The following is a 24709-nucleotide window of genomic DNA, read 5'->3' as shown; positions in this document are numbered from 1 at the left end:
TAGTTGCTCCCTTTGATATGAATGTACCATGTTCTCTGATGTAGGCTCATAGGTCCAACTAACTGAAAGCCTCAATTTGTGGAAAGAAGAAAAGCGAGGCTGGGGACACAGCACAAACGGTGTTTACGCCACTGAAGTTCTTTTGAAATGGAAAGGCTCTGCATGAAGAAGCGAACAGTTATGCCACTGCCTCGCCAATTCCAGTGAGGAGCTCATCTTCAATGTAGTGTTCAACGTAGGTGGCAAAACTGTAATTTTTCCCTTTTTTGAAACTATTTTTTCTTCTTTTATTTTTGAAATTCTCATCTGAGCGACAGTTTCTTGTACTATAGTGACTCCTGCTGGGAGAGGTAAGTTGAAGTAGCTGAAGGTCTCTTACAGATATATCGACTCCCAGCCAGTAAAAAAGATGTCCTAAACGCAGGAGATGGAGTTAAACTGTTCCCCTACCTTGGACGCAATGGCTTCTTTCATCACTAAGAACAAACCCCTAGGTTTTACAATTGAGACTGAGAAACTAGTACAGTACTTGTACAATTTTTGATCTACAGCATCACGACGTGAAGCTGCAACAATTAGATGTAAAGGGTCCATTCATGAGGAATAACATCACTTTGACCCTTTGTGTTAGCTCCTACTGCTAATCTTTCCATAAGCGTGAACTTACTTTCAATTTGAAGAAGATGAAAAAGTCTTTTGCAAAACCCCAATACTGTTTTCTGATCTATGTACCTGAATGGAGAATCGTAGTCTTACCTCGTTTTTTTCCACTACAAGCCAAGCTACTTGTAATCCTTCCAAACCTTTAAAGGGGACCTCCCTTGTTAGCATCTCCCAGAGAACCTGGAACAAAAAGAAAGTGGAATTTTTATTCTTGTACTTTATATTTTTGGCATATTACTGCAACTTCATCTAACATTTAACTGTATCCAATTACCAGACACAACCAATCCCATCTGTGGAAACGTGGGCAAAATGTATATATTCATGCACAGAACTCCTTCCATATATTATATAAATTTTTTAAAATAAAAATTCCAATTTAGAAATTAGAACATCTAGAGCCAGACTTAAAATCTCATGAAACCAATGGGCATAACGGATTTAACTTAGTCTGGTAGGTTGTTAGAACTCACACATTCCCATAAATGAGATTTTATATTTTATTAGTCAAAACTCTTTCTACCTTCAATCCCTGATAAATTTCTCTTTAAAATAAATAATAACTGTGAATTCAACCACATTTTTAAAGGTTCAGTATGGTCTCATAATCAAGCCCCAAATCCAAATCACTGGCGAAACTACTTACCCCGTAATCGTAGTACTTGCAAAATTGTAACATTTAGATTTTGTGTTTAGGAGAAATCTCAGATGAGTTAGTCTAAGGGGTTTGTTTTCATCTACCTATAACATAATTTGTTAATACTATATTCTAAATGTAATAAATACTTTATGTACATATATAGGCTGAGTGTGTACATGTGTGAACTCATGTGTGTGTGCATCTCTCTGCAGCCTTGAGACCAGCATGATTAATAAATCTGTACTGGCATTCCCAAAGAAAGCAAACTGATTCTGGGGAAGGCTGAAAACACCCAATGTTTTTGGTTTCACTTTAAACACTGAGTAATGGAGATTTTTACACCCAGTTACTTTCTCTATTTACACAAATGAGTATCAAAATTGAGTCTACCAATACTTGGTGAAGTGCAAAAACAATTATAATTTTATCAACAATAACAATAACAACCACTATCATTCATTGATTGATTATGTTCTATGTACTGTTAAACCCTTTGTATATGTTATCAACATTAATATCAATCCATTGGAGAGATGTTACTCTCATTTTATGGATGAGGAAACTAAGGCTTAAGAAAGTTGAATAAACTTGCCCAAAGACAGTTATCCAGTTATCAAGTAGCAGATCTAGAATAGGAACTTGCTGTCTCACTCTCAAGGTCAAGTTCTTAACCCCCTCTAGCTCTAGAGAAGAAAAAGCTGAAGCACAAGAGAGAGCGTGACATGCCATATTTTAGGTATGTGGCCATGGCAGAAACAAATTCAGCAGTTTTGATTTAGATTTCTCTGGTTTTAAAGAGGAATGTAGACTGAAGACATATACTGTACTCAAGCAAATCCTATAAACCTTTAACTCTATACCACTATTTCCTCAGCCAATGCTGTTTGAGGCATACATGTTATTCAAGTCACAACTTGTTAAATGAATTCGGGTGAACACGAAGATAATTAGCAGTAAAAGTGGGGAAATTGGCAGATGCTGCTCAAGCAGGAGAAAAAAAAATTCACTGAAGCCTCTTTGGGCTTTTAATCAAGTGTGTAAGGAGCTACGTCTTTCGAGGAGCTACTGAATAATTCCATTTGAGTAAGGGAAGTGATTAGGAAGAGGTAAGGGGCATCCCAGAAGGGGATGATTCTAGCGTACACTGTAAGTAAAGGACGGACGAGACAGGTATGCAATCACACCTGACACACTGCCTGCCCAGGGGAGCAGGGAGGGGCATGGGAGGGCTGAGCGGGAAATGAAGCCCCTCCATTTGTTGCAATTACCACTCCCCTGGTGTTGGGGTTAGGGAGGGGAAGGGAGATGAAGAGTAAGTAAATTAATGGACTTGACATTCCTAAGCAGAATGGGAATAGTGAATCAGCCTCAAATAAATCAACTGTACCAGACCCAAAAGGTTCGGTTGAGCAGCCTTGTGGCCCCCTCCTCACGGCGTCTGGCCTGCATGCACAATATATTGTGCACGTCCATACATGAAGAACGATTGGGTTTTGTGAGGTAAAACGCAAGACCAAGAGCTTGGGGGATTACACCAGAAAAAGATTTACGTCATTCTTTGTTCCAAAATATGCAGTTGGAAAGTGTCCAAAATCTAATAAGATCCTAGTTATATTTCTCTAAGAGTTCTAACTCTGGAAAAATAAGACAGTTTCATTTTACTCCTTCTCCATGTCTCTAGAGAGCTACTACTGGTGAGGGAGCCACATGATGGAGGTTAGAACTGTCAAGGATGGCATCATTAACTGCTCGGCTCTGAGGCCCAGATGAGGTCTCTAGTTTAATTCCAGTATCAGTCCATTTCCTGATTTCCTACTGTTAATCCCCCAGATTCAAGAATGTAAAAAAGATGGTATGAGATAGGACAACAGCTTTTTCCACACTAATCCCAATGACATATGGCACAAAAAAGTAACTCAGTTGAGGAAGTCATTTGGAGGTCTAAAAACACATTAAACTCTGCCTGAAAATATCAGTTATGGCGATGCAGGCCAAACACTGTGCTCTTTAACCCTAAAAATATTTCCAACTTGTTTTATATTGAGACGTCCTCACGTTACAACTGCTCACAAGGAAATTCTCTGTTTTCAGTTTACAGAAGAGAAACTTGGGCAAGGCTGTGCACTTTTCCTGCCTTTTCTTCTACAAACAATGGAAAGGTACTACCTGAGTGGGGCCTGCTCTAGAACGTGGCTTGCAGGCCAGTGGGGCGCTGATGCTCTCTTATGCTACTCGATTTTCAAACCTGGCTTTGGCTGAGAAGTTTCCAAAAAGGTAATGCTTTCTGCATGCTCATCAGGATAGCTTTGTTTTCAAAGAGTGTTCTCAGAAGTCTTATTCTTTTGATGATTTTTGCTTTAAGTCTCTCTCTCTCTCTTTTTTTTTGTAATATACTAAATACTCCTAGTTTGGTCCTTTTAAGAGAAGTCATCAGAAGGAGGTAGAAAAATCTCTTGTCTTATAAAATAGAGAGAGAAAAACAATTGCCTGCCTAGCAAAGTGTACCGGCTTAGAAGGAAGGATCACAAGATCCATTCCTGGCATTTGCAGTCCATTTATTTTAGGGCTGGTAGTCTTGCCATGTGTTAAGGAGCTATGGGATTAGCAAGCTGGGGAGGGCCAGGGACTTCTCATAATAGTAGGGGCTAAATTCCTACAGCAAGTCTGAGAAAAATAAAACAACAAAAGGAAAAATACACTGGGATTTTTGGGGTGGTTTCCAAAATAGGACACCTTTTAAAAACGGTCTTAGGCATCTGTATATGACCGTTGTGTGTGAGGGCTCAGTGAACGAAACAGAGCTTTAATAGGTTATGGGGTAATTTATGCAAAGAGATGCTCCTGCTGAGAAATGAGTCCCAGCCACTCACCTATTTTTGAAAGGACATCAAAATTTCTAAATAACCACACTGCTTTCCTAGCCAGGTATCATTTTCAAAGTTTATACATACACTACAGCTTCTGAAACCAACACAGCCCTCAAAACTGTCCTGTCCTGCTCTTCTAGGCAATACCTTCGTTGAACAGGTAATACTTTCTTTGTTTTCAAGAGAAATTGTGATTGTTTAAACAAAAAGGCTGTGGAAAGCAGGCCTTGTGCTTCTTCTTTCACTAATTGGTGTTTATTTAGAACAGAATGTGGGAAGGGGTCAGAATGAAATAAAATCCCGAATTTCTACCTATAATTAAATTAGGTGTTGTATACTTTTCTGAATGGAATTCTGCCGGTAGAGCTATGGGGTAAGAATAACCAGCACTCTCTTCAATATAGTGAAACAGAAGCTGTTTAAAAAAAACAAAAAAACAAAAAAACCCAGAGTCATTGAAAAGGAATTTTTTGTTTGCACCAGTGAAAAGAACACTCTAACATGAACATAAAATTGATATTCAAAAGCATGTGACCAGAGCAAACAGGTTCTGAAGAGCAACATCTGGTATGTAAATAAAGGGCAACATTGGGAACGTCCAGTGACTGGCCATAAAGTTTGCTGGTAAGTTAAATTACTTGACAGAACCATTTATTAAGCTTTTGTTAAAACCCTCAAAACAAAACAAAGGTAGGGTCAGTAAACAAGTAAAAGACCTAATTTGCAGAGAGAAATGTTCAGGCCCGCCTACTGAAAAGCAGGGCACAGTCACTTAAAAGAAAGCTTTTAAATAAACCAAACTAAACATTGGCAGCTTCAGAAAGGTGACTCAAATTATGTTTAATATGAGGGGTCAATGGAAATGAGTGAAAGGGATTTTAAAATAATATAAGAAAAAACACTGCGCCCTCCCACATAGAAGTCACTTCTCAACATCTTTTAAGGCTTAAGTGTGAAAAGGGATTTGTTTTTTTCGGTTATTGCAACTAAGATTCTACTTCAGCTAAGGAAAAGCAGGTACGGGTGCATTTCACGCCAGTCCTCTAAGAGTTTAGAAGAAGGCAGCGTGCAGTTTGTTTTTGTAAATGAAGCAATATTACAACCACAAGTTCACTCTATACGTAACTCACAGTTACTGTCTTTCAGGTCAAAAGCTTCTGTGATCAAGAAATTCCAAGATTTGGGGGGTATTTTAAAAATAAAAGCACTGCATGAGAACCTGAGAAGTGCTAAAATGAGTCTCAACAGTCTTAATTCAGGTAAATATGCAAAATAATTAAAAAAACTTTTTAACTACCTACATATATGTGAAGACACAGATAGGTATTGATAGGCATTTACATGCACAGGCAGGGGGAACCCGTGAGAGCCGCGGTCTCCTGTTGGATGGCTCTGCGCTCTTCTCCGCCCCTGTCGCTCCTCCTCCAAGCCCTTCCGATCCACAGAGGCATCTGCAAATTGTGGCCTGCCGCGCAGAATGCAGACTGCGTCTAACATTTTTATTGTATTTTATTTTACTTTTTTGGTTCTAACATATTTGAAGGGTTGTAAAAAAAAAAAAGGCAATAAAGACTATACGTGGTCCTCAAAGTCTAAAATATTTATTATCTGGTCCTATATAGATAAAGTTTGCTGGCTTCTGTTCCACAGGATAAAATGAAACACTGGTTCCAAGAAGCAGGCAAAGCCAAATTTAAATTACCCTAAGTTATGTCTAGCACGGGGCCCGACACAATAAATAAATTTTTGCTTAAAATGAAGGAAAAGCAGATGAGTGGATAAAACAACTATGGTATGTTTACACAATGGAATACTACTTGGCTGTAAAACAGAAGAAAATTTTACCCTTTGTGACAGCATGGATGGATCTGGAGAACATTACGCTCAGTGAAATAAGCCAGTCAGAGAAAGACAAATACCATATGGTCTCATTCACATGTGGAATCTAATGAACAAACTGAACTAACAACCGAAATAGAGACAGACTCATAGATAGAGAGCAGGCTGACAGCTATGGGGGCTTGAGGGGGGCCATGTGTTGAGGGATCAAGCGAAAAAGAAAAAAAAAAAAGAGAACGAATTCAAGGACATGAACACCAGTGTGGTAACTGCGGGGAGGAGGAGGGGTGGGTGGAGGTAGAAGAAAGTATAGGTAGGAATACATGGTAATGGAAAAAATACAATAAAAATTAAAATTAAAAAATGATAAAAATAAAAACTATGGCAACACACAAAAAATGAAGGAACATAACTTCATAAAAGAAAATAATCTCACAACAAGTCTTAAACTGCAACAAATGCCCCCCTTTTCAGACTCCCTAGCAAGTGATTTGTAGGATGGTCAGAATGTAGTAACTTTTGACTTAGGGACCAGTTTCAAAATCTAGTCTCTTCAGGAACTTACTTTTTTCCCCCACTTCTTTCAATGAGAATTATTTGATCACTGTCTATAATGGTTTATAGCCTTCATTCTTAGAAACACACAGAATCAAGTGAAATTAGATATGTGGCCTGATGCTTACTATTGTCTTCCAACCTTTATAATTCCAGCCTTTGTCCAAAACATATACTTCATTCTTGAAATGATTTTTTCCAACTGTCAACAAACTTTATCTCCACTATATTAATTTAATTTGGTATATATCAGACGTATTGTGATTTAGAAAACGCTAGCCAACTGAAACAATCAATAAGTAACTAATGAAGCTTGCAGTGAATACCTAGAAACTGATGAACTCTAACACAAAAGAAATGAGGCTGACAATGTTGGTCTCCCTTTGTGCCGCCAGCTATTGCCTTCATTTGAAAACAGAAGTTCAGGAAGAAGAGGCATGTTGATTTGGGCCACAGTTTTTCTGTATCTTTTTCCATTATGAAAACATGATTTTAAGAAGTAATAATATAAATGGAGAAAGCAGTACCTAATTGAGAGATGAGATGTGAAGACAAGGGAGTTCCAAGTACTGTTTTGGACTTTTTAAAGGATATACAGCATTTTTAGGGATAACAAACTTATCCTCAAAAAAAGGGAACAAATGAATTCTTCCACCACCAAAGAACCGCCCTGCCCATCTTCCCCTCACACCCCAGTACTTCTACCATTCCCCCCACTTCTTTCTCTCTGCTAATTCAGATATAACATATTCTCCGATCCGAACCTTTCCCCAACCCCAGAAGCTTCTGCTCCTTAAGTGATTCATTCCTGTGGCTTCTGTTCCTTGAGCATTCCCCCTACCCCTACCTTGTTCTATTCTTGTAACTGTGTTGCTCTGTTGTTATTCCCGATACCTTGGATTCATGTTTCAGATAGCCAGTACTGCTCTCTAAGGCTTGCAGCAGACATGAGCAAGGCCATGTGCTAACTGCTAAGTACATTTTCTTCTGTACCTTCCAGAAACTCACTGATCAGTTTAATAATTGGCACTCAAAAATTTCCTGTTAATCAACAGGTTCTATTTGGCAGATCTATCGGTGGTTTTTAAATAGCTCATTACAATGAAGTCCTGTGCCAAATAATCCTCAGCATCACTAACTTAGAGAGAGACTCTGCAGTCACATGTCCACCCCGGAAAGCACTCACCACAGGGCTGCATCAGGCCCAACACCAGTGTAGGTTCCATCTAAGTTGCCTCCTAGAAGCGGCACTGGTTTCTTTTCAATGTGGGATATTATAGCTCAGATGCGTAAAAGTGATCCAAGGAAACCTAACTGCCAAGTGCATATGGTATAACTATCAAGCTATATATCGCCTCCTTATTTGATTTCATCCTTGAGCCCTTCTCCCTCCATATCCAATTTTTCAGGTCCAGCTGACTCTGCCTCCTACATGTTTCTTGACTTTGGTCCACTTCTGTCCTGTCCACAGCCTTCCTGCAGGCATCCTCATCTCTGCTCTTGGACTACAGCTGGCACACATGACCATCTCCTTGCCTCTAGTTCGGTTCTTCTCTTTGATTCTTTGGTTCGGGATCAAGCTGTAATTCGTTTTTACCTAATTCCTGGCTTAGGCAACTGGTATTGCCACTCTCTGAGAAAGGGAATGCAAGAATTTTTTTTAGGAGGGAGAGAGATGAAATGATCAACTTGGACTCAATACATTTTAGAGTCATACAAAATATCTCTGTGGCCACATCCAATAAGTAGGTAGCTGCCATGGCTCCAGGCATTCCACCAGAAACAACATCACTGCCCTAACTATGTTCAACTGTTGCATCCTGCTTCTGTAGGTTGTCTGCTTTTTGTATTTCTTTTAGCAAGAAAAAGTGAGAAAGAACTCACCACACCATAGGAATATGTGTCACAAGTTTCAGATACAGGGAGACTTTGGATAACTTCTGGAGCCATCCACGGGAACGTTCCCACCAAGGACATGTGTGTTGTGTGGTTATGGAACCGAGAGGCACCAAAATCGCAGATCTGAGAAAATAGAGATAAGTACCAACTTTATATTAATGACTAATAAAAAACAGTCATAAAATAACTACATCTGAAGTTAACAATTTTTAAAAAATTAAAAGAAATAGACCAATAGACCTACCTTCAATACCCCATCAGCAGCTATGACAACTAAAAAAAAAGATAAAAGATAAATTATGACGATTATCTTCTTTGGGTTATCTTATACTGAAAAAAATCATGAAGTTCTATTTATGTCTTCTATATGGCATCATGACAGGTAAAATCAAAGTAGTCACTACATCGAAGATTTTGAAAAAAGGAACTGATGTTAGAACAAAAACAACTAATTCCATGAGGTGCTTAAAAAGGCTTCCAAGACATTTATTTAAATCAAATGTAGCTGTCCAGCAAAAAGTCATAGATTAATAGTAGTCAGGAGAACCAAATTCTTACTTGGATTCTACCATTAAACTGCCAGTGCGATATTGAGGACGTCACTAGCATTATTACTTCATGGCACATGTATTTTTTTCCTCATTATTGAAGAGCAATTTTCTTGAAAGCAGTGACAATATTTATTCATTCATTTATTCATACGTTCATTCATTTAACAAATACTTGCTGAACAAGGCCATGTCCTACATTCTAGAAGAAAAAGGTGAGCAACACTGGAATTGTCTCTGCACTCATGGAGCTTACAGCCTAATGGGCAAGACATTAAAACACACATCTGTAATAAAGTGGAGTTAATTCCACAGTGAGAGATGTAGAGATTGCTGTGGAACTAACAAGCAGGGATATCTAAGCCTAAGGAGGTCAGAGGAAGTTTCCTGGAAGAAATGATGCTTAAGCTAAGACCTGAAAAACAAATCGGGATTAACCAGAAATTGCAGAGCTGGGAGAGAAAAAGTATTTTTCTCAGCAGAAAAAAGCCTTGTAAAAGGTCAGCAGACAAAATAAGAACGCAATTTTGGAAGACAGGGGCTAGCTCCAGAAGAGCCTTTGTGAGAAATAGAAAGCCAATGAATGAATTTTAGGGAAGACATGAATGGTCACATGTGCAGTGGGGAGAGTATATTAGGGAAGAACCGAACTAGAGGCAAGGAGATGGCCGTGTGTGCCAGCTGTAGTCCAAGAGCGGAGATGAGGCCTCCTGTAGTAAGGCTGTGGCAAAGGACAGGACAGAAGTGGACCAAAGTCAAGAAACATGTAGAAGCAGAATCAGCTGGGCCTGAAAAACTGGATATGGAGGGAGAAGGGCTCAAGGATGAAATCAAATAAGGAGGCGATACAGCATAATGGTTAGAACTGGGGCTCTGGGATCAAGCTGTAATTCATTTACACCTAATTCCTGGGTTAGGCAACTGGTATTGCCACTCTCTGGGAATGGGAAAGCAAGAATTTTTTTTTTTTTTTTTTTTGGAGGCAGAGAGAAGAAGAAAAGATTAACTTGGACTCAATACATTTTAGGGTCATACAAAATGTCTATGTGGCCACATCCAATAAGTAGGCAGCTGTATAGTTTTGAAGTTGGGATATGTTTGGGGGTGTTACTATGTATATGGGGCTTTTATGGGAGAGAGAGAATAAAAACATAAAGGGAGAGATGAAAAGGAACCTGAACAAAAAACTGCTTTTAGCATTTCTTCTGTAAGCCACACAAGTGCCTTGGACATGGTAGATAATCAATACTTACTAGCCGTAGCTAATAACCTTGATAAGTGGTGGGAAAAGTAATCTTTGCATGATCTAATATATAGAAATGGGCTAAGGGTAAATGTGATACTACATACAAGCTATCAACTATTTCAAATAAAAATATAAATATTAATACTATATTCAGTTATTTAAAAAATTCCTCTACTTTTTACTCATTATAAAATTAAAAGTGCTCATTTTTAAATATCTAAGATTATAAAAATATATAACACAGAAAATAAGTCGTGTTATTCCCTCTCCCAGAAACAAATTGTTAAAATAGGTCTATATTGTTTTAATGTGCATGTGTTTTCCCATCAATAACTCCACAAATTGTAGTTTTAAAAAATGGGGACAGTCTCTACTGTTATTTAGCTTTCATAGTGACAGCATGAAAAAAACCTGTAATTTAATCATTCTCTTCTCATAAAATATTTAGTATATAGAAATAAAGCAGATTAAAAGGAGAGAAGTCAAATAACTTGTTTTGATAGAAATTCTGGGCATGAACTGAAAATTTACAAAGCCATAAAACTCTAATACTTCCTACAAGATTCTACATGATTTTTTAATGACTCCCTGTTAGCCAACTATATATGTCAAACGTGTTTAGCTCCTGAAGTTTTATGTCTAAGAAGAGCCAAAGGATAAGTGATGACCTAGAAAAAGGACAGAACAGTGAGCCAGAGCCAACTGGCAGGGTCAGGCCGGCGATACAACCTGGACTACCTATGAGTGGCAGCTGCCAACGGCTTCCCTGTCTCCACCCCCACCAACCCCACAGTGTTGGAGTAAGAGCAAGGGCAGCTGGTCAGTTCGCCACTCCCCTCACTCCACTGACCATAACTACCCATTCTAAGGATCACTCTATTAGGATGTACCCATTTCAACTGCAGTGATTTAAAGATTTCCTAAAAATAAATAGCTCTCATCCTCCTGACTTAGAAGAATCACTTAGAAAACATGTAAATAATTAAAGGAAAGCACGTAATTGAACTGATAGCAAGATTCTTCTTTTAAGTAGCAAACTCCGATGTTTACTTCAGCTAGTACTGGCTAGCAAAATAATCCCACTGCCTTTTTCCATTAACTCTCAAGTGACGTGATGGAAGAAGCATTCTGTTACCACTTCTCCTTGAAGGTAACGTCTAATCCTGCAAGTCATTTAAAAATACTCTCTCTCCAGACTACACAGGATCATAAATAAGCTTTAGAAAGTACTGAAGGAGAGAAGAAAGAAAAACAAAGGCTTTAATTTCCAAACTCCTAAACGTGCTGAACACTTTTGGGCACTACTCCAGGTAATATGACTGACATAAAAAATTTACACCATATAATTCAGAAGTAACAAGAACAAAACTCAAAACTGCTAGTACAGAGAACCATCTAAAAATAGGAGACTAGAAGTACATGTCTGAGTGCTTTGATCCTGCAAGACCACTTTTAGAAAACGATTCTAAAAATATAATTAAGGATGTTTGAAAAGTTTTGCTGAGAAGTATTAAGCTCAACATTTTTAATCATAGAAAAAAAGGTAAACAACCCAAATATCCACACTCTGTGCTACTCATACAATGAAATACTATGTAGCCTCTTGAAATTATATGGAGAAGTTTGATATTTATTAACAGTGGGAAGATTTTCATGGTGTCAGTCAGCAGTTAGTCAAAAGAGCAGGTTCCAAAAGACAAGGAAAGCGTGACGCCTCTTTCTATGCACAGGTGCAGGCGTTTTGTAATAATGTAGAAAAAGTAAAAACATAGGACTACATTACCATTTCTTGATTTGAGATCTCTGTGAATCACCTTGACAGGAGCTTCCATATGTAAATAGTGCATTCCTTTTTATACAAGAAGAAGAAAAGCATGTTCATATCATTGTTCAACATTGTATCAATATTATCTTTCCATTTTAAACATCAGCAATACCATTCATGTTTTGCAAAGGATTCAATAAAACAGAGACAAGATGCATCTACCTTAGGAGGGATAAAACAGAGGTAAGATATGTCTACATACGGAAAATGTATATGCTGAGGAAAACCTAATAATGTGTCTTCATCTCTTAGAAACTGGAATTTGATTGAGGGTAAAGCTAGCTTCTTACAATACCTAATAAGGACACCTTAATTTTCTGGAGTCTGCACGAAAATAGCACAATTGCAACTGGAAGAATTGCTCCAATGACAAAGGTATTCCACTATCAACTGCGTTCTAAATTGTTAAGTTCTGACCGGGGTGTTCAGTTCTCATTTGAATGTTTGCAGTCACCCAGTTGGTTGCAGCTTGGCTTATTTTCCCAGGGCTCATTCCAGTGAGACCCTGGGAGTGGGGGCGGGGTTGGGGGGCAGAGAACTGGCTGGGTTCATTAGGTGTGGTTGCTAAAGGATTTTATGATCCTCGGACAGAAAAAATACATTGTAGCTACAAAATATTTTATTCCTTTTACAACAATAAATCTTTGAGAGACCCTTTATTTATAGGTACTCTGAAATTCTCTCCACCATGTTTAGAATGTAAATCAAATTACTTCAGTAAATTAGATGCATATAAAATAGGTAGAGTTTTATTATTTTGAATAAAAAATTATACTTTGAAAGCCACATATTGCACACTTACCCCTTTAGTAGTGTTTGACCCTTTTCTTGTACTTATGTATTGTCTACCCCCTTACAATAAAGAAAAAGAAATTTTCTACTGAAAATTTTCTCTCTTTACTTCTCATGCTGTCTTTTATAAAGAGTAAAAGAAATAGCCCTGTTCCTTCCAAATTAGACAGGCTCCTTTTAAAAATAAATTATCCATTAAACGTAATTTAATAAGTAGGCTCTGGTTCTTTTTTAAGTACATAGAAAATTTCAGTTTTATAAAGATGAATTATAAAACAATCTATTATTTTTCTACTATTCTGATTATTACATTTTGAAGAATCATGAAAGAACAAAGAATATAAAAAGATGTAAAGTCCTGCCATACAAAGATATTCCTGAAAAAGAGTCAACTTAACAAATTAGTAATTTAAATGATCTTAAACAAGACGTAATTAGAATAAAGGAAATCTTCTAATATGAAGTTCTGCATATTGTAAACTGTGAAAATTCAATAGCTACAACTTGGGTAACTTTTAGTAATTTTTATGACTGAATTTCATAGTTATCTCTCTCTTGCTGTAACAATCAAATTCCTGAATTTTTTTCCAGGTAGAACTGGTTTAATTACTATCAGAGGTAGAGCTAGATAGTTTCTACACTAGTGACAAGTAAAGATTTCAAAAAAACAATACTCAAGTACAAAGACTTTAAATATTGGCACTTTTTTCCTCAAGGCAGATGTTATGAGAAGCAGCATAAATTACTTGTGTATAATGTGCAGCATACACTTCCAGAATACTTAGAGTTCTTAAACACAGTAGTAATCACAATCACATAAAATTCTATGTAATTTGTTTTTATAGAGCCATTTCTAATTCTGCCTTATTTTATTGCAAACAATTAAGAAGGCTGAAAAATACCTTCATCAGTTTTTAAGATTCATGATTTCCTAAAAAAAGATTTGACTGGTGTCATTTGGGAGAAATCTGGAATCAGTGACGACCATCTGAGACTCGGTGCAGGTTTATCTGCTTTAATTGTTCCTCTTACACACTGATGATTAACTTGCAAAATTTCAGATATACTTGCTGTCCTGCCCTCCTCCACTCCTCTCTCCACCCAGAAAGAACAGACTCTTTTTGGTTTTGAGGAGGTATTCCCTCTGCAGTGATGTTAAGCAGTGCCTAGGTCAATATGTATGAAGCAATTCTCACTTGAAATGAGTTATTCATTCTTTGATTTCTCACCATCTTGTTGCTATGGTGGCTTCAGTCCTGGTCAAACTGAAAGGTACATAGCTGAATTCATAGCAGAATCAAAGACAATCAAGCCTTGCTATTTAATTTCCAAGTTCTATACATAGCTTTATCAGAGAGGGTTGAAGTCATTCCAATAGCATTGATTTCCTCTTCCTTTTATAGGCCATTTCAAATACGAAGAATGACTTGTAACTACAAACAAACAAGTATCTTCTCTGCCTCACTCTAGCTATCCGCCAAACACATCAGAAGTTGCCTTTCAGGTCAATTCACCAGCCACAAAAACACGATCTTACTACTTTGTAGTTTTGGACACTGTCCCATGGTCTACCCCTATTCTTTGCCTCTGGTTCCAGTTTGCTACTTAGCCCTGTTTTCTCTCTCTTTTGTCCTCCTGATAGAGAGTGTCAGTGGTCTTGAGAAACCCCACGACTCACTGAGCTGATCTGGAGCCAAGGGACTAGCCCTTAGACCTGGACTATGCAGGGGAAGAGGCTGGGAGGGACGGGTTTACAGGCTGGGGGCCAGGCAAGCTTAAGTAGAGTGTGCACAGCAGGAACCAGAGGGACCAATATCAGCTGATTTATTTGCTGCCTGTCCATCCTAAGTGCCATTCAGTAATAACATAGGTGTTATTGGCTAAGCACCTTAAATGCAAATGTCTGTAAGGCCAAGTGCTTTCAGTCAAGGGCTGCTTGCGTATGTATTTACATGACATCAGTGTATTTCCACAAACTCCAGACAGTTCCCAAGAATAGCATGTCACTCTGCTTACAAACAGGTGGTCCCGGTGTACTAGTGACATGCAGAGAAGTGACTCTGATGTTGCATGAAAATATCTTGAAGAATGTGAAATTTTAAAGCTGATTTGAGATGCCTGATGCATGAATACACAATTAAGTTAATTAACACAGCCAAAGCCTTAAGTACACCATCCTAAACATAGAGCTTATTATTCTTATAAGATAATGAAGTATCATTCAGCAGCAGCATTTAACATGAATCTTGAGAAAAATTTTCACTTCCTTTAGTTGAAGAATTTGGCAGGTGTTGATGAAACTTAAAACACAAGATAATTCCCTAAAGGAAAGGCTATTACTTTTGGAATCCAGTGTATGATTTCCCAGTGAAAGCAACGTAGGAGTTGCCCTTCTTTCTGAGTGTTAAATATTGGCATATTTGCTTTTTAAAGAGATGCTGACAGAGTCTGGAGAAGCAAAATGTAAAGGAGTTCATTGCCCAAGCAAAATTTGGACACACTTGCTTTCTAGAGGTTGCTACAATACAAATGTAACTATTAGCATTCATTATTTAGATTATGTTGTTTCCAAAGCAACTTTGACAGTTATAAATAAAACTCAGAAATGTTCAGTTAGGAAAATGGAAAAAAAGATAAAAATAAATGGAATTTAAATTGTTTTAGAAAGCATTAGTCTATGCAGGAATTTATGAGGGGAAAAAGAACTGGGCACCTTGTTTAGGGATTTTGTGTATTAAAATGTTTTATTTCCAAGGGTGATTTCCAAGTTTACATTAAATATAAAATAAAATCTGAATTGCATGCACATGGTAGGACAAATAATCTTTTTTGCAAGTGGTTACTAGATTCAGTGTATTATTACGTATATAAAATGAGAAGAACTAATCCTACAAAAATCATGTTTTCTGGGTACTGAGTCTGTAGAGACCTGCAGAACAATAACAGAATTGTGAAATTGTGATTCTTTCCGCTTAATGTGTCAAGCAAGCTGGTCAATTACAATGGCACAAAATGTGGTAAAAATGGCTGTCCTGAAGTCACTGATTTTGTTGGAACTTGGTTTCAGGGGAAGACATAGGTTAAAAAAAAAGAAAAGGAATGCACAAGTGGAAAGCCAATGACCTAAGATAGTATTTGTATAACAAGTTGCAGAATTCTTGCTACTTTTGGTCTGAAGAAAGAATATCTGAAAGACACAGAATGACAACTCTGAGTTAAGTCCCGCTGCCCGGGTGGGAGAGTGCTCCCCACCAGCGCCGCAAGCATTGTTATTACCTTTGGCTACATCAGTGGCCCAGGTCATAATGTGATCCATGTCCATCTCCTCACTTCTGTTACTGTTAATGTAATCATACAGTGATCCCAGAGAGGCATATTCTATTTTTAATGGAAAGAGAAGCATATAATTAAAACTAAGGTACATTTAATAAATGAGACTTCATATTTTCATTGGGAAGATAACAGAAGACATCAAAAGTATATAAAATTTGTTCCATGTTGTGGTTTCTAAAAGTTTGTATTATCCTGGAAAGAAAACTCAAAAATAAGCACTAACAGAATGAATAGGAAAACCACAGCCAAAGACAAAATCAAAAGCCATTTAGATGGAACTCAGACACACAAAGAGGTGTTGGAGGAATGTATTTGAAACAAAGGCAGGCATGTAAATAGGTATTTCTTTTACAATTATTATTTTTATGAGCCAGATAACATTAAACACAAGCCAGGCAAGTTCCTATGACAAGACAAACAAGTCAACCTTGTTGCATCAGAACTTACACAGCCCTTCAAGTTTGGCACAAATGGCCAAGAAAGTGAGAAAATGTCCTTAAAAATGGCTTTGAGATATAAATTACATACTATAAAATTCATTCACTATTAGTGTACAATCTGATGATTTTTGGTAAATTTATAGAATGAGCAATCACATCCACCATCCAATTTTAGGACCGTTCCATCGTCCTGAAGACTCCCTGTGCCCATTTACCGTTCATCACCGCTCCCACCGTCTGCTTTCTCTGGGCCTTTCCTCCAAAGTTCACATAAATGGAATCATACAACATGGGGCCTTTATGTCTGCCTCCTTTCTCTTCACATAATGTTTATAAGGTTCATTTACAGAAGTACCAGCAAGTATCAGCATTTCATGTCTTTTTACTGCTGAATAATATTCCCTGGTATGGATTTACCACATTTGGTTTATTCATTGCCATTTGACAGACATTTGGGTTGTTCAGAGCTTTTGGCTATTATGAATAATGCTGCTATGAACAACTGTGGTAAATGTCTTTGTGTGGAAATATGTTTTCATTTTTCTTAAATAGATTCTTAAGGATGGAATTCTGGGTCATATAGTAAGTTTACCTTTTTAAGAAAGTGTCAAAGTATTTTCTAAAGAAGTTGTACCATTTTATATTTCCACTAGCAATGTATGAGGGGTTCAGTTTCTCCACATTCTCAACACTTGGTATACTCTGTGTTTTTGATTATAGCCATTATAGTGGGTATAACTCTAGTGCTATTTCAAATTTTAAATTTGTATTTCCCTAGTGACTAATTAAGTTGAGCATCTTTTCATGTGTCTATTAGCCCCTTATATATATTCATAGGCAAAATGTCTATTTAAGTTGTCCATTTTTAAACTGGGCTGTTTCATTAATATTAAGTTCTAAGAGTTCTTTAATTATTCTGGATGCAAGGTATTTATCAGATTTATGAATCGAAAATATTTCCTTTCACTCTGTTATTTGTCTTTTCATTCTTTTATAACTTTCAAAGAGCAGAAATTCTCAATTTGGATGAAGTCAAATTTATCAACTTTTCTGAATTGTGCTTTTGGTGTCATATGCAAAAAGTCTAACTCAAAGGTATGAATATTTTCTTCTTTTTTTCTAAGAGGTTTTTTTCTTTTTTAAAAAGTTTTCCTTCTTGCATTAGAGTCTTTGACCCATTTTGAGTGTATTTTTGAATGTAATTTGAGGTAAGGATCTAAGATAATTTTTATATGTGGATTCTAATTATCCCAACATAATTTGTTGAAATGACTGTACCTTACTTACTACAATGTCTTGGCACCTTGATCAAAAATCAACTGATGATCAATGTAAGGTTTTTCCTCCTAAATTCTTAATTTTGTTCCATTGATCTATATGCCTATCTTTGTTCCAATAATGCGCTATAGTTACTGTAGATTTATAATAAGTTTTGAAATGAGACAGTCAGGTGCCCAGACTTAGCTCTTTCTTAAAACTGACTTGGTTATTGTAGGTCTTATGCATTTCCATGTGAATTTTATGACCAACTTGTCAATTTCTGAAAAAAAGTCTGCTAGGATTTCTATAGGAATTGTTTTGAATTTATAAGTCAATTTGGGGATTGCCATCTTAACAATATTGAGCCTCTCAAACTATGAACACATGATGTTTCTCCATTTATTTAGATTTTTATTTTTCTCTCAGCAATGTTTTGTAGTTTTCATGTACAAATCTTTTGCTTCTTTTGTTAAATTCATGCCCAACTACATTTTATTCTTTTTGATATTACTGTGAATAGAATGGTTTTTTAATTTAATTTTTAGATTGTTCATTCTCAGTAATTAGAAATATAATGGATTTTTGTATATGTATCGTACTATATATGTTTAAAAGTTTTAGTAGTTTTTCTTGTGGATTCCTTGGGATTTTCTATGTACAGGATGATGTCATATTAAGACAGTTTTACTTCTTCCTTTTCAATCTGGATGCCTTTTATTTTCTTCTTCTTGCCTGGTTGTAATGTTGAATACATGTGGAGAGGGCAGAACCTCATTGCCTTGTTCCTAATCTTAGGGAGAAAACATTCAAATTTTCACCATTAAGTATGTGATTTGTTGTGTGTTTCTGTAGATGCTATTAATCCGGTTGAGAAAATTCCCTTCTCTTCGTAGTCTATTCAGATCCCTTATTATAAATAGGTGTTACAGAATGCCAAAAGGTTTTTTTTCCTTTTATTCTATTAGATATTATGCTGCCTTTCACTGATTGATTTCAGATGCTACACCAACTTTGTATTTCTGGAATAAATTCCATTTGGTGATGGGGTATAATTCTTTTTGTGGGTGGTTCTATTTAGTTTGCTGATGATCATAACATTGTAGTTGAGGATTTTGCACCTATGTTCATGAAGGAATTTAGTCTATAGTTTTCTAAGTATCTTTTTGTCTTTAGTATCAGGCTGACACTAGCCTTTTAGAATGAGTTGGTAAGTGTTCCTCCCTCCCCTATTTTCTGAAAGAGTATGGGAAAAAGTGGTTTTATTGCTTCATTCTTCTATAAATAGTTCATAGAATTCACCAGTGAAATCATCTGGGGCTGGGCTTTATTATGCAAACAATTGAAAATTACTAATTCAAACTTCTTTATCTGTTATAGGTCTACTCAGACTTTATTTCTCCTTGAATCAGTTTTGATAATTTATATCATTTTAAAAATTTATCCATTGCATCTAAATTGTCTAATTTGTTGGCATAGAATTGGTAGTAACATTCCCTTACAATCCTTTTTAAATTACCTCTCTTTCATTCCTGATTTTGGTAATTTGTATCTTCTCTGTTTTTTTTTTTTTCTTGGTCAATATAGCTAAAGGTTTGTCAATTTTACTGATCTTTTCAAAGACCAAAATTTTAGTTTCATTGTTTTTCTCTGTATTTTATTGCTATTTTACTGTGTTCTACTTCAATCTTTATTTCCTTTCATTGGCTTGCTTTGGATTTATTTTCTCCTCTTGTAGTTTCTTAAGGTCATCAATTTCAGACTTTTCTTTTTTTACATAAATGTGTAAAGCTATAAATTTCCCTCTATCTGCACTGTATAGTTTTTAAATATGTTATATTTCCATTTTCTCTCTGTCCAAGTATCTTTAAATCCATATTGAATTTCCAAATATTTGGGGATTTTCCAGATTTTTTTCTGGTACTGATTTCTAACTTAATTCCACTGTGGCTGGAGAATATATATTGTATTGTTTCCATCTTTTTCAATGTGATAAGATTTATTTTTGTGGCCAAACTGATGATACATCCTGGAGATTGTTCCATGTGCACCTGAAGAGATATGTATTCTTTCTTGGTTGGTGTGTTCCATATATGTGAGTTAGGTACAACTGGTTGACTGTCAATTTTTTTTTTTGGCCTAGTACTATCAATTATTGACAATGGGGTACTGAAATGAGTTGAGTTGCTTATTTCTCCTTTAGATTCTGTCAGTTTTTGCTTCACGTACTTTGAGGACTTGTTGTTAAGTATGTACATTTACACCTACTATATCTTCCTGGTGTATTGATCTTTTTATCAGGCTAAAATGACTCTTGTCTCCAGACATATTTCTTTTTTTAAAATCCTCACCCAAGGATATGTCTTATTATTTTTTTGCGGCGGGGGGGGGCCGGGAGGGGAGAGACAGAGAAACTCAAAGAAAGACAAAGAGAGATCAGTTGCCTATAATATGCACCCCTACCTGGGATGGCACCTGCAGCCTAGGTATGTGCCCTGACCGGTAATCAAACCCACAACCTTTCGGTGTGTGGGATAATGCTCCAACCAACTTGTCCACCTGGTCATGGTGACATATTTCTTTTTTTAAGTCTATTTTGTCTGAAATCAATATAATAATGCCATTTCTTTCACAGCTATTGCTTGCATGGCATTTGTTTTACTGACCTATGAAGCTGATTATTAAAGATACCTTTTGGCCAAAGTCAAAGTGAAAATTCTTGAAAGTTGCAAGAAAAAAAACTTCTCATGTACAAGAGAATGACAGTATGTTTAATGACTGACTCTCATCTACAACAATAGAGGCCAAAAGGCAGTAGACATTTAAAGTACCAAAAGAAAAAACTGTATCCAGCAAAACTACCTTTTAAAAATGACCATCCTTTTACTTTTGAATTATTGATGTCTTTGAATCTAAGATATGTCTTTTATAGGTTGTATATAATTGGATCTTGCTTTTTTAAATACAGTCTGACAATCTCTCTCTTGATTGGGGTGTTCAGACCATTCACATTTAATGTAACTATTGATATGTTGGGCTTACATTTGCCATCTTGTTTTTTTGTCTCCCGTCCTCAGTCCTCTATTCCTTCTTCTGTGTTACTATTTTTAACTTGTCATTTTAATTCCTTGGCTGACTTTTTACTATACTTCTTGTGTAGACTTTCTTAGTAGTGGCTCAAGGAACTATAAAATACTTCTTAATTAAGCACAATCTACTTTAGATTAATACTCAATTACAGTAAACTGTAGAAAGCTTACTCTAAATTAGTTCCATTTCCTTCCTCATTCCTTAGGCTATTACTGTAATATGTATCTATATATGTCTTAAAGTCAACAAACAGTGTTATAAATATTGCTTTGTACAATCTTATGTTTTTAATTATATTAAGAAAAGAAATGAGAGCAAATATAATAGGGAGCCATTTATATTAACCCATATATTTCTCATTTTCAGTACCCTTTATTTCTGCCCATGGACTTGAATTACTATCTGTTGCCATTTTTTTCAGCCTGAAGGACTTCCTTTAGTATTTCTTGGAAGGCAGGACTGCTAGCAACAGATTCTTTCATCCTTTATCCAAGAATGTCTATCTTGAGTTCATTTTTAAAAGGTAATTTTGCTGGATACAGTTTTTTCTTTTGGTACTTTAAATGTCTACTGCCTTTTGGCCTCTATTGTTGTAGATGAGAGTCAGTCGTTAAACATACTGTCATTCTCTTGTACATGAGAAGTTGTTTTTTTCTTGCAACTTTCAAGAATTTTCACTTTGACTTTATCAAGCATTTGATTATGATGCGTCTAGGTGTATGCTCTTTTGCCTTTATCCTACTTTGGATCTGTTAAGCTTCTCAGGTATATAGATGGATGTATTTTATTAGACTTGAGAAGTCTTTTTTGGCCATTATTTCTTCAAATAGTTTTCTATTTTTTCATTTTCTATTTTTCTATCCTTCTTCTCTTCTTTCTTTTCTACTACATATTAATTGATATCCTTGATGTTGTTCCATAGGTCTCAGGTTCTCTTCATTTTTCTTCAAAGCCTTCCTTTTTCAGATTAAATAATTTCTACTGACCTGGTTTTAAGTTCATTGATTTATTTTTCTTCTTCTATCTCAAATACACTTTGTCAACTTTAGAGAATTTTAAATTTCAATTACTGTCTTTTTCAACTCCAAAATTTTGACTGGGTCTTTTTTTAAAAAAAAATAATTTCTATCTATTTGATATGATTCCTTATTGGTTGATTCATTGTTTTCATACTCTCCTTTAATTCTTTAAACAGTTTCTTTTTGTTCTCTGAACATATCAATGCTTTGATATTTTTGTATGTTTAATCCAATGTGTTCACTCAAAGAGGCAGGGTAAGTATTGTCATCCCCAACCCATCTAATCTCCCAAACTTGGCTCAGTTATGTACTACTACCTATGCACAGAGTATAGCTTGATCCTAATGCTGGTGAAGGTTGGTTGAGAAGTTCACATATTTCTTTGGCAGACACTTGTAAACAAACAACACTAGCATACTTGGGAACAAAGGCAATCTTATCAAATTAATACATTCTAAAACATCAAAACTTGGCCAAGAGGTATCTTTAATAATCAGCCTCATAGGTCAGTAAAAGAGCTATAAATATATAATTTACCATTACCTCACAATTCTGAAACTTGTGTTGTTTTAAAGAAATGTTTAATGTTAAAATTTAATGTTATTTGCTGGCCTTACAGGGAAATGAATATAGATCTAAAAGAACTAGTCACTGATAACCAAAGGTTTTGAGTAGGTATAGGTATCAGCAGAGGATATTAGAAGAGTACATGAAATAAAGGACTGACTAGTCTATTAAAAAAAAAACTAAATAAAATACAAACATACTCATCTAACTGCTTGGATTCTTTCTCCCTCTTTTGGATAAGAAGACCCAATTTGAATATGCCAGCTAAAAATGACTGTTTCATATCTTCCTAGGGACTGAGAGTAACTCCTGGAAAACGGATTCATACCGTGACTCAGGTCTCTTTTTCTAGTCTTCATCCTCACCTCAAAAGAAACTAGATAACTTCATGAATAGTCCACTGAGTGAGTTAAAGTTAAAATCTTATCCTCAAAAGCATTAAACATAAAGGGTACAAGACAAAAAGTGGAGTGTCTAATTCCTTTGGAGCATCATACTTTCATCTGCTAGATAAGAATAAATTAAGTTACAAATGAGAATCAGAAAAGTGGATTCAGATTTATAAGGTAAACACAACCGGTAAAATGTAAATATAATGGACTAGGAAATAAAGAGCAATATGTGAACTGGGTCAGAGACAGGGTTTAACCTTAAACCAGAAATCTGACCTAGAAGGTTAAGCACAGCTTAGACGCTAACAATATAACCCATTCTTAGGTATTCAAGTTGATAGAAAATATATAAGCTCAAGATAAAAACTGCCACACACTTCATTTCAGGTACAGATCTAAAGATAGCTAAATGGGGATAAAATACCCACTACATAAGAACTTAGGTAAAAATACTACTTATTAGAGTAAAAGCCTGTTAAAATGCCTGCTATAAGAAGATGGAAATAATAGCAATCATGTCTCTTTGAGCTTAAGAACCAGTGTAATCACAGCTTGCATGCAAGGAGAGGAACTTCTCTACAAAAATCGATCTGAGAAATTTCTACCACTCCGGTTCTACCACTAACTGGGTGAACTTGGGAGAGTTACTTCATTTAGAGTTTTAGGTTCTTATTTGTAAAACAGAAATTATTTTACCTTTCTCATAGGGTTATTGTGAGTATTAGATGAGATAATTTATAAGAAAGTACCTATTCCAATCTTTTTTATTGATGGTTTTTAGTTGTTATTTTCTAAATATAAAGACAATCGAAGTTCTTACTACAAGGTAGAAGAGGATAGGGCTAATCTATTAAGGTTTTTCTTGTTTGTTTGGTTTTGATCAAAGAACTGCCATGATAAAGAACCTGATCAAAGTTATTTACTGTAAAATTGAACACCATACTTATAGACATAAAACTGCTGATTGGATTGTACAAACATGAGTACACAGTATTTTAAAAAGCATGTCTGTGTTTTTATATGGCACAATTTTCTGTGTGCTCCTCTTTGGAAAGGACATTTTTACCAGTTATAAACCACTGTTCCAAATTATGTGATAATATAGATCAAGGTCATTACCAACTGAGATGACCAAACCTGAAAAATATTGTTCTCATGTCAGAGACCTTGAAGAAAGAATGCTCTAATGGGATTAAAACGCCTGGCAAAGAATTACAACATGAATAGCTCCAGAAATCTTAATTTGTAAAAGGTCACAGAGTTACAAAAAACATCGCTCATTTCAACTAATTAAATGAAATTTTAGTTAAACGGCACCTTTAAATATTGGTATTGCAGCTGCGAGTGTATTTAAATAGCATTTATGCAGATATAATTAGCACAATTAAACATGGGTAGAAGTGGCAACACCATTCTTAATTATATTGATATAATCAGTTTTATTAATGCTTGATAGCAACAAAAGTGACATCTGACAGTAGCACACAATTCATGACTGAACCTAATATTAAACATTTTAGCTTGTTAAAGAATCTAAAGCTAGGTAATTGGGGAAAGAAAAAGTCAAATAGTGAGTTCCTACCTGTGACGATGCCATAGTTGGGAGGTTCAAGAATTACTCCATAAAACTGGATGATGTTTCTGTGACTGAGGACACTGAGTATTTCTGCCTGTTTAAAAATAAAATTAAAAATTACATAAAATTTCATATTTATAAAAGCCTAACAGGTTTCCTAT

General features: G+C 35.9%; 1 protein-coding gene across 3 annotated transcripts in view; it reads right to left on the bottom strand.

Annotated features, from left to right (window-relative positions):
- Positions 1-24709, bottom strand: part of MAP3K20 (mitogen-activated protein kinase kinase kinase 20) — a 154150-nt gene that overhangs the window by 67200 nt on the left and 62241 nt on the right. For all 3 annotated transcript variants that reach the window (XM_054562706.1, XM_054562708.1, XM_054562707.1), the window contains exons 3-8: positions 24555-24642; positions 16151-16252; positions 12041-12106; positions 8708-8736; positions 8449-8586; positions 757-843 (exon numbers count right to left, since the gene is read on the bottom strand). In XM_054562706.1, coding sequence (XP_054418681.1) covers positions 757-843; positions 8449-8586; positions 8708-8736; positions 12041-12106; positions 16151-16252; positions 24555-24642 — 510 coding nt within the window. The remainder of the gene's footprint in view (positions 1-756; positions 844-8448; positions 8587-8707; positions 8737-12040; positions 12107-16150; positions 16253-24554; positions 24643-24709) is intronic.

This window comes from Pteronotus mesoamericanus, unplaced genomic scaffold (genome assembly GCF_021234165.1).
Source record: "Pteronotus mesoamericanus isolate MK-2021 breed Mesoamerican mustached bat unplaced genomic scaffold, CSHL_Meso_final scaffold_651, whole genome shotgun sequence".
Classification (NCBI taxonomy): Eukaryota; Metazoa; Chordata; class Mammalia; order Chiroptera; family Mormoopidae; genus Pteronotus; species Pteronotus mesoamericanus.
This window is presented reverse-complemented; position numbering and strand designations above follow the sequence as displayed.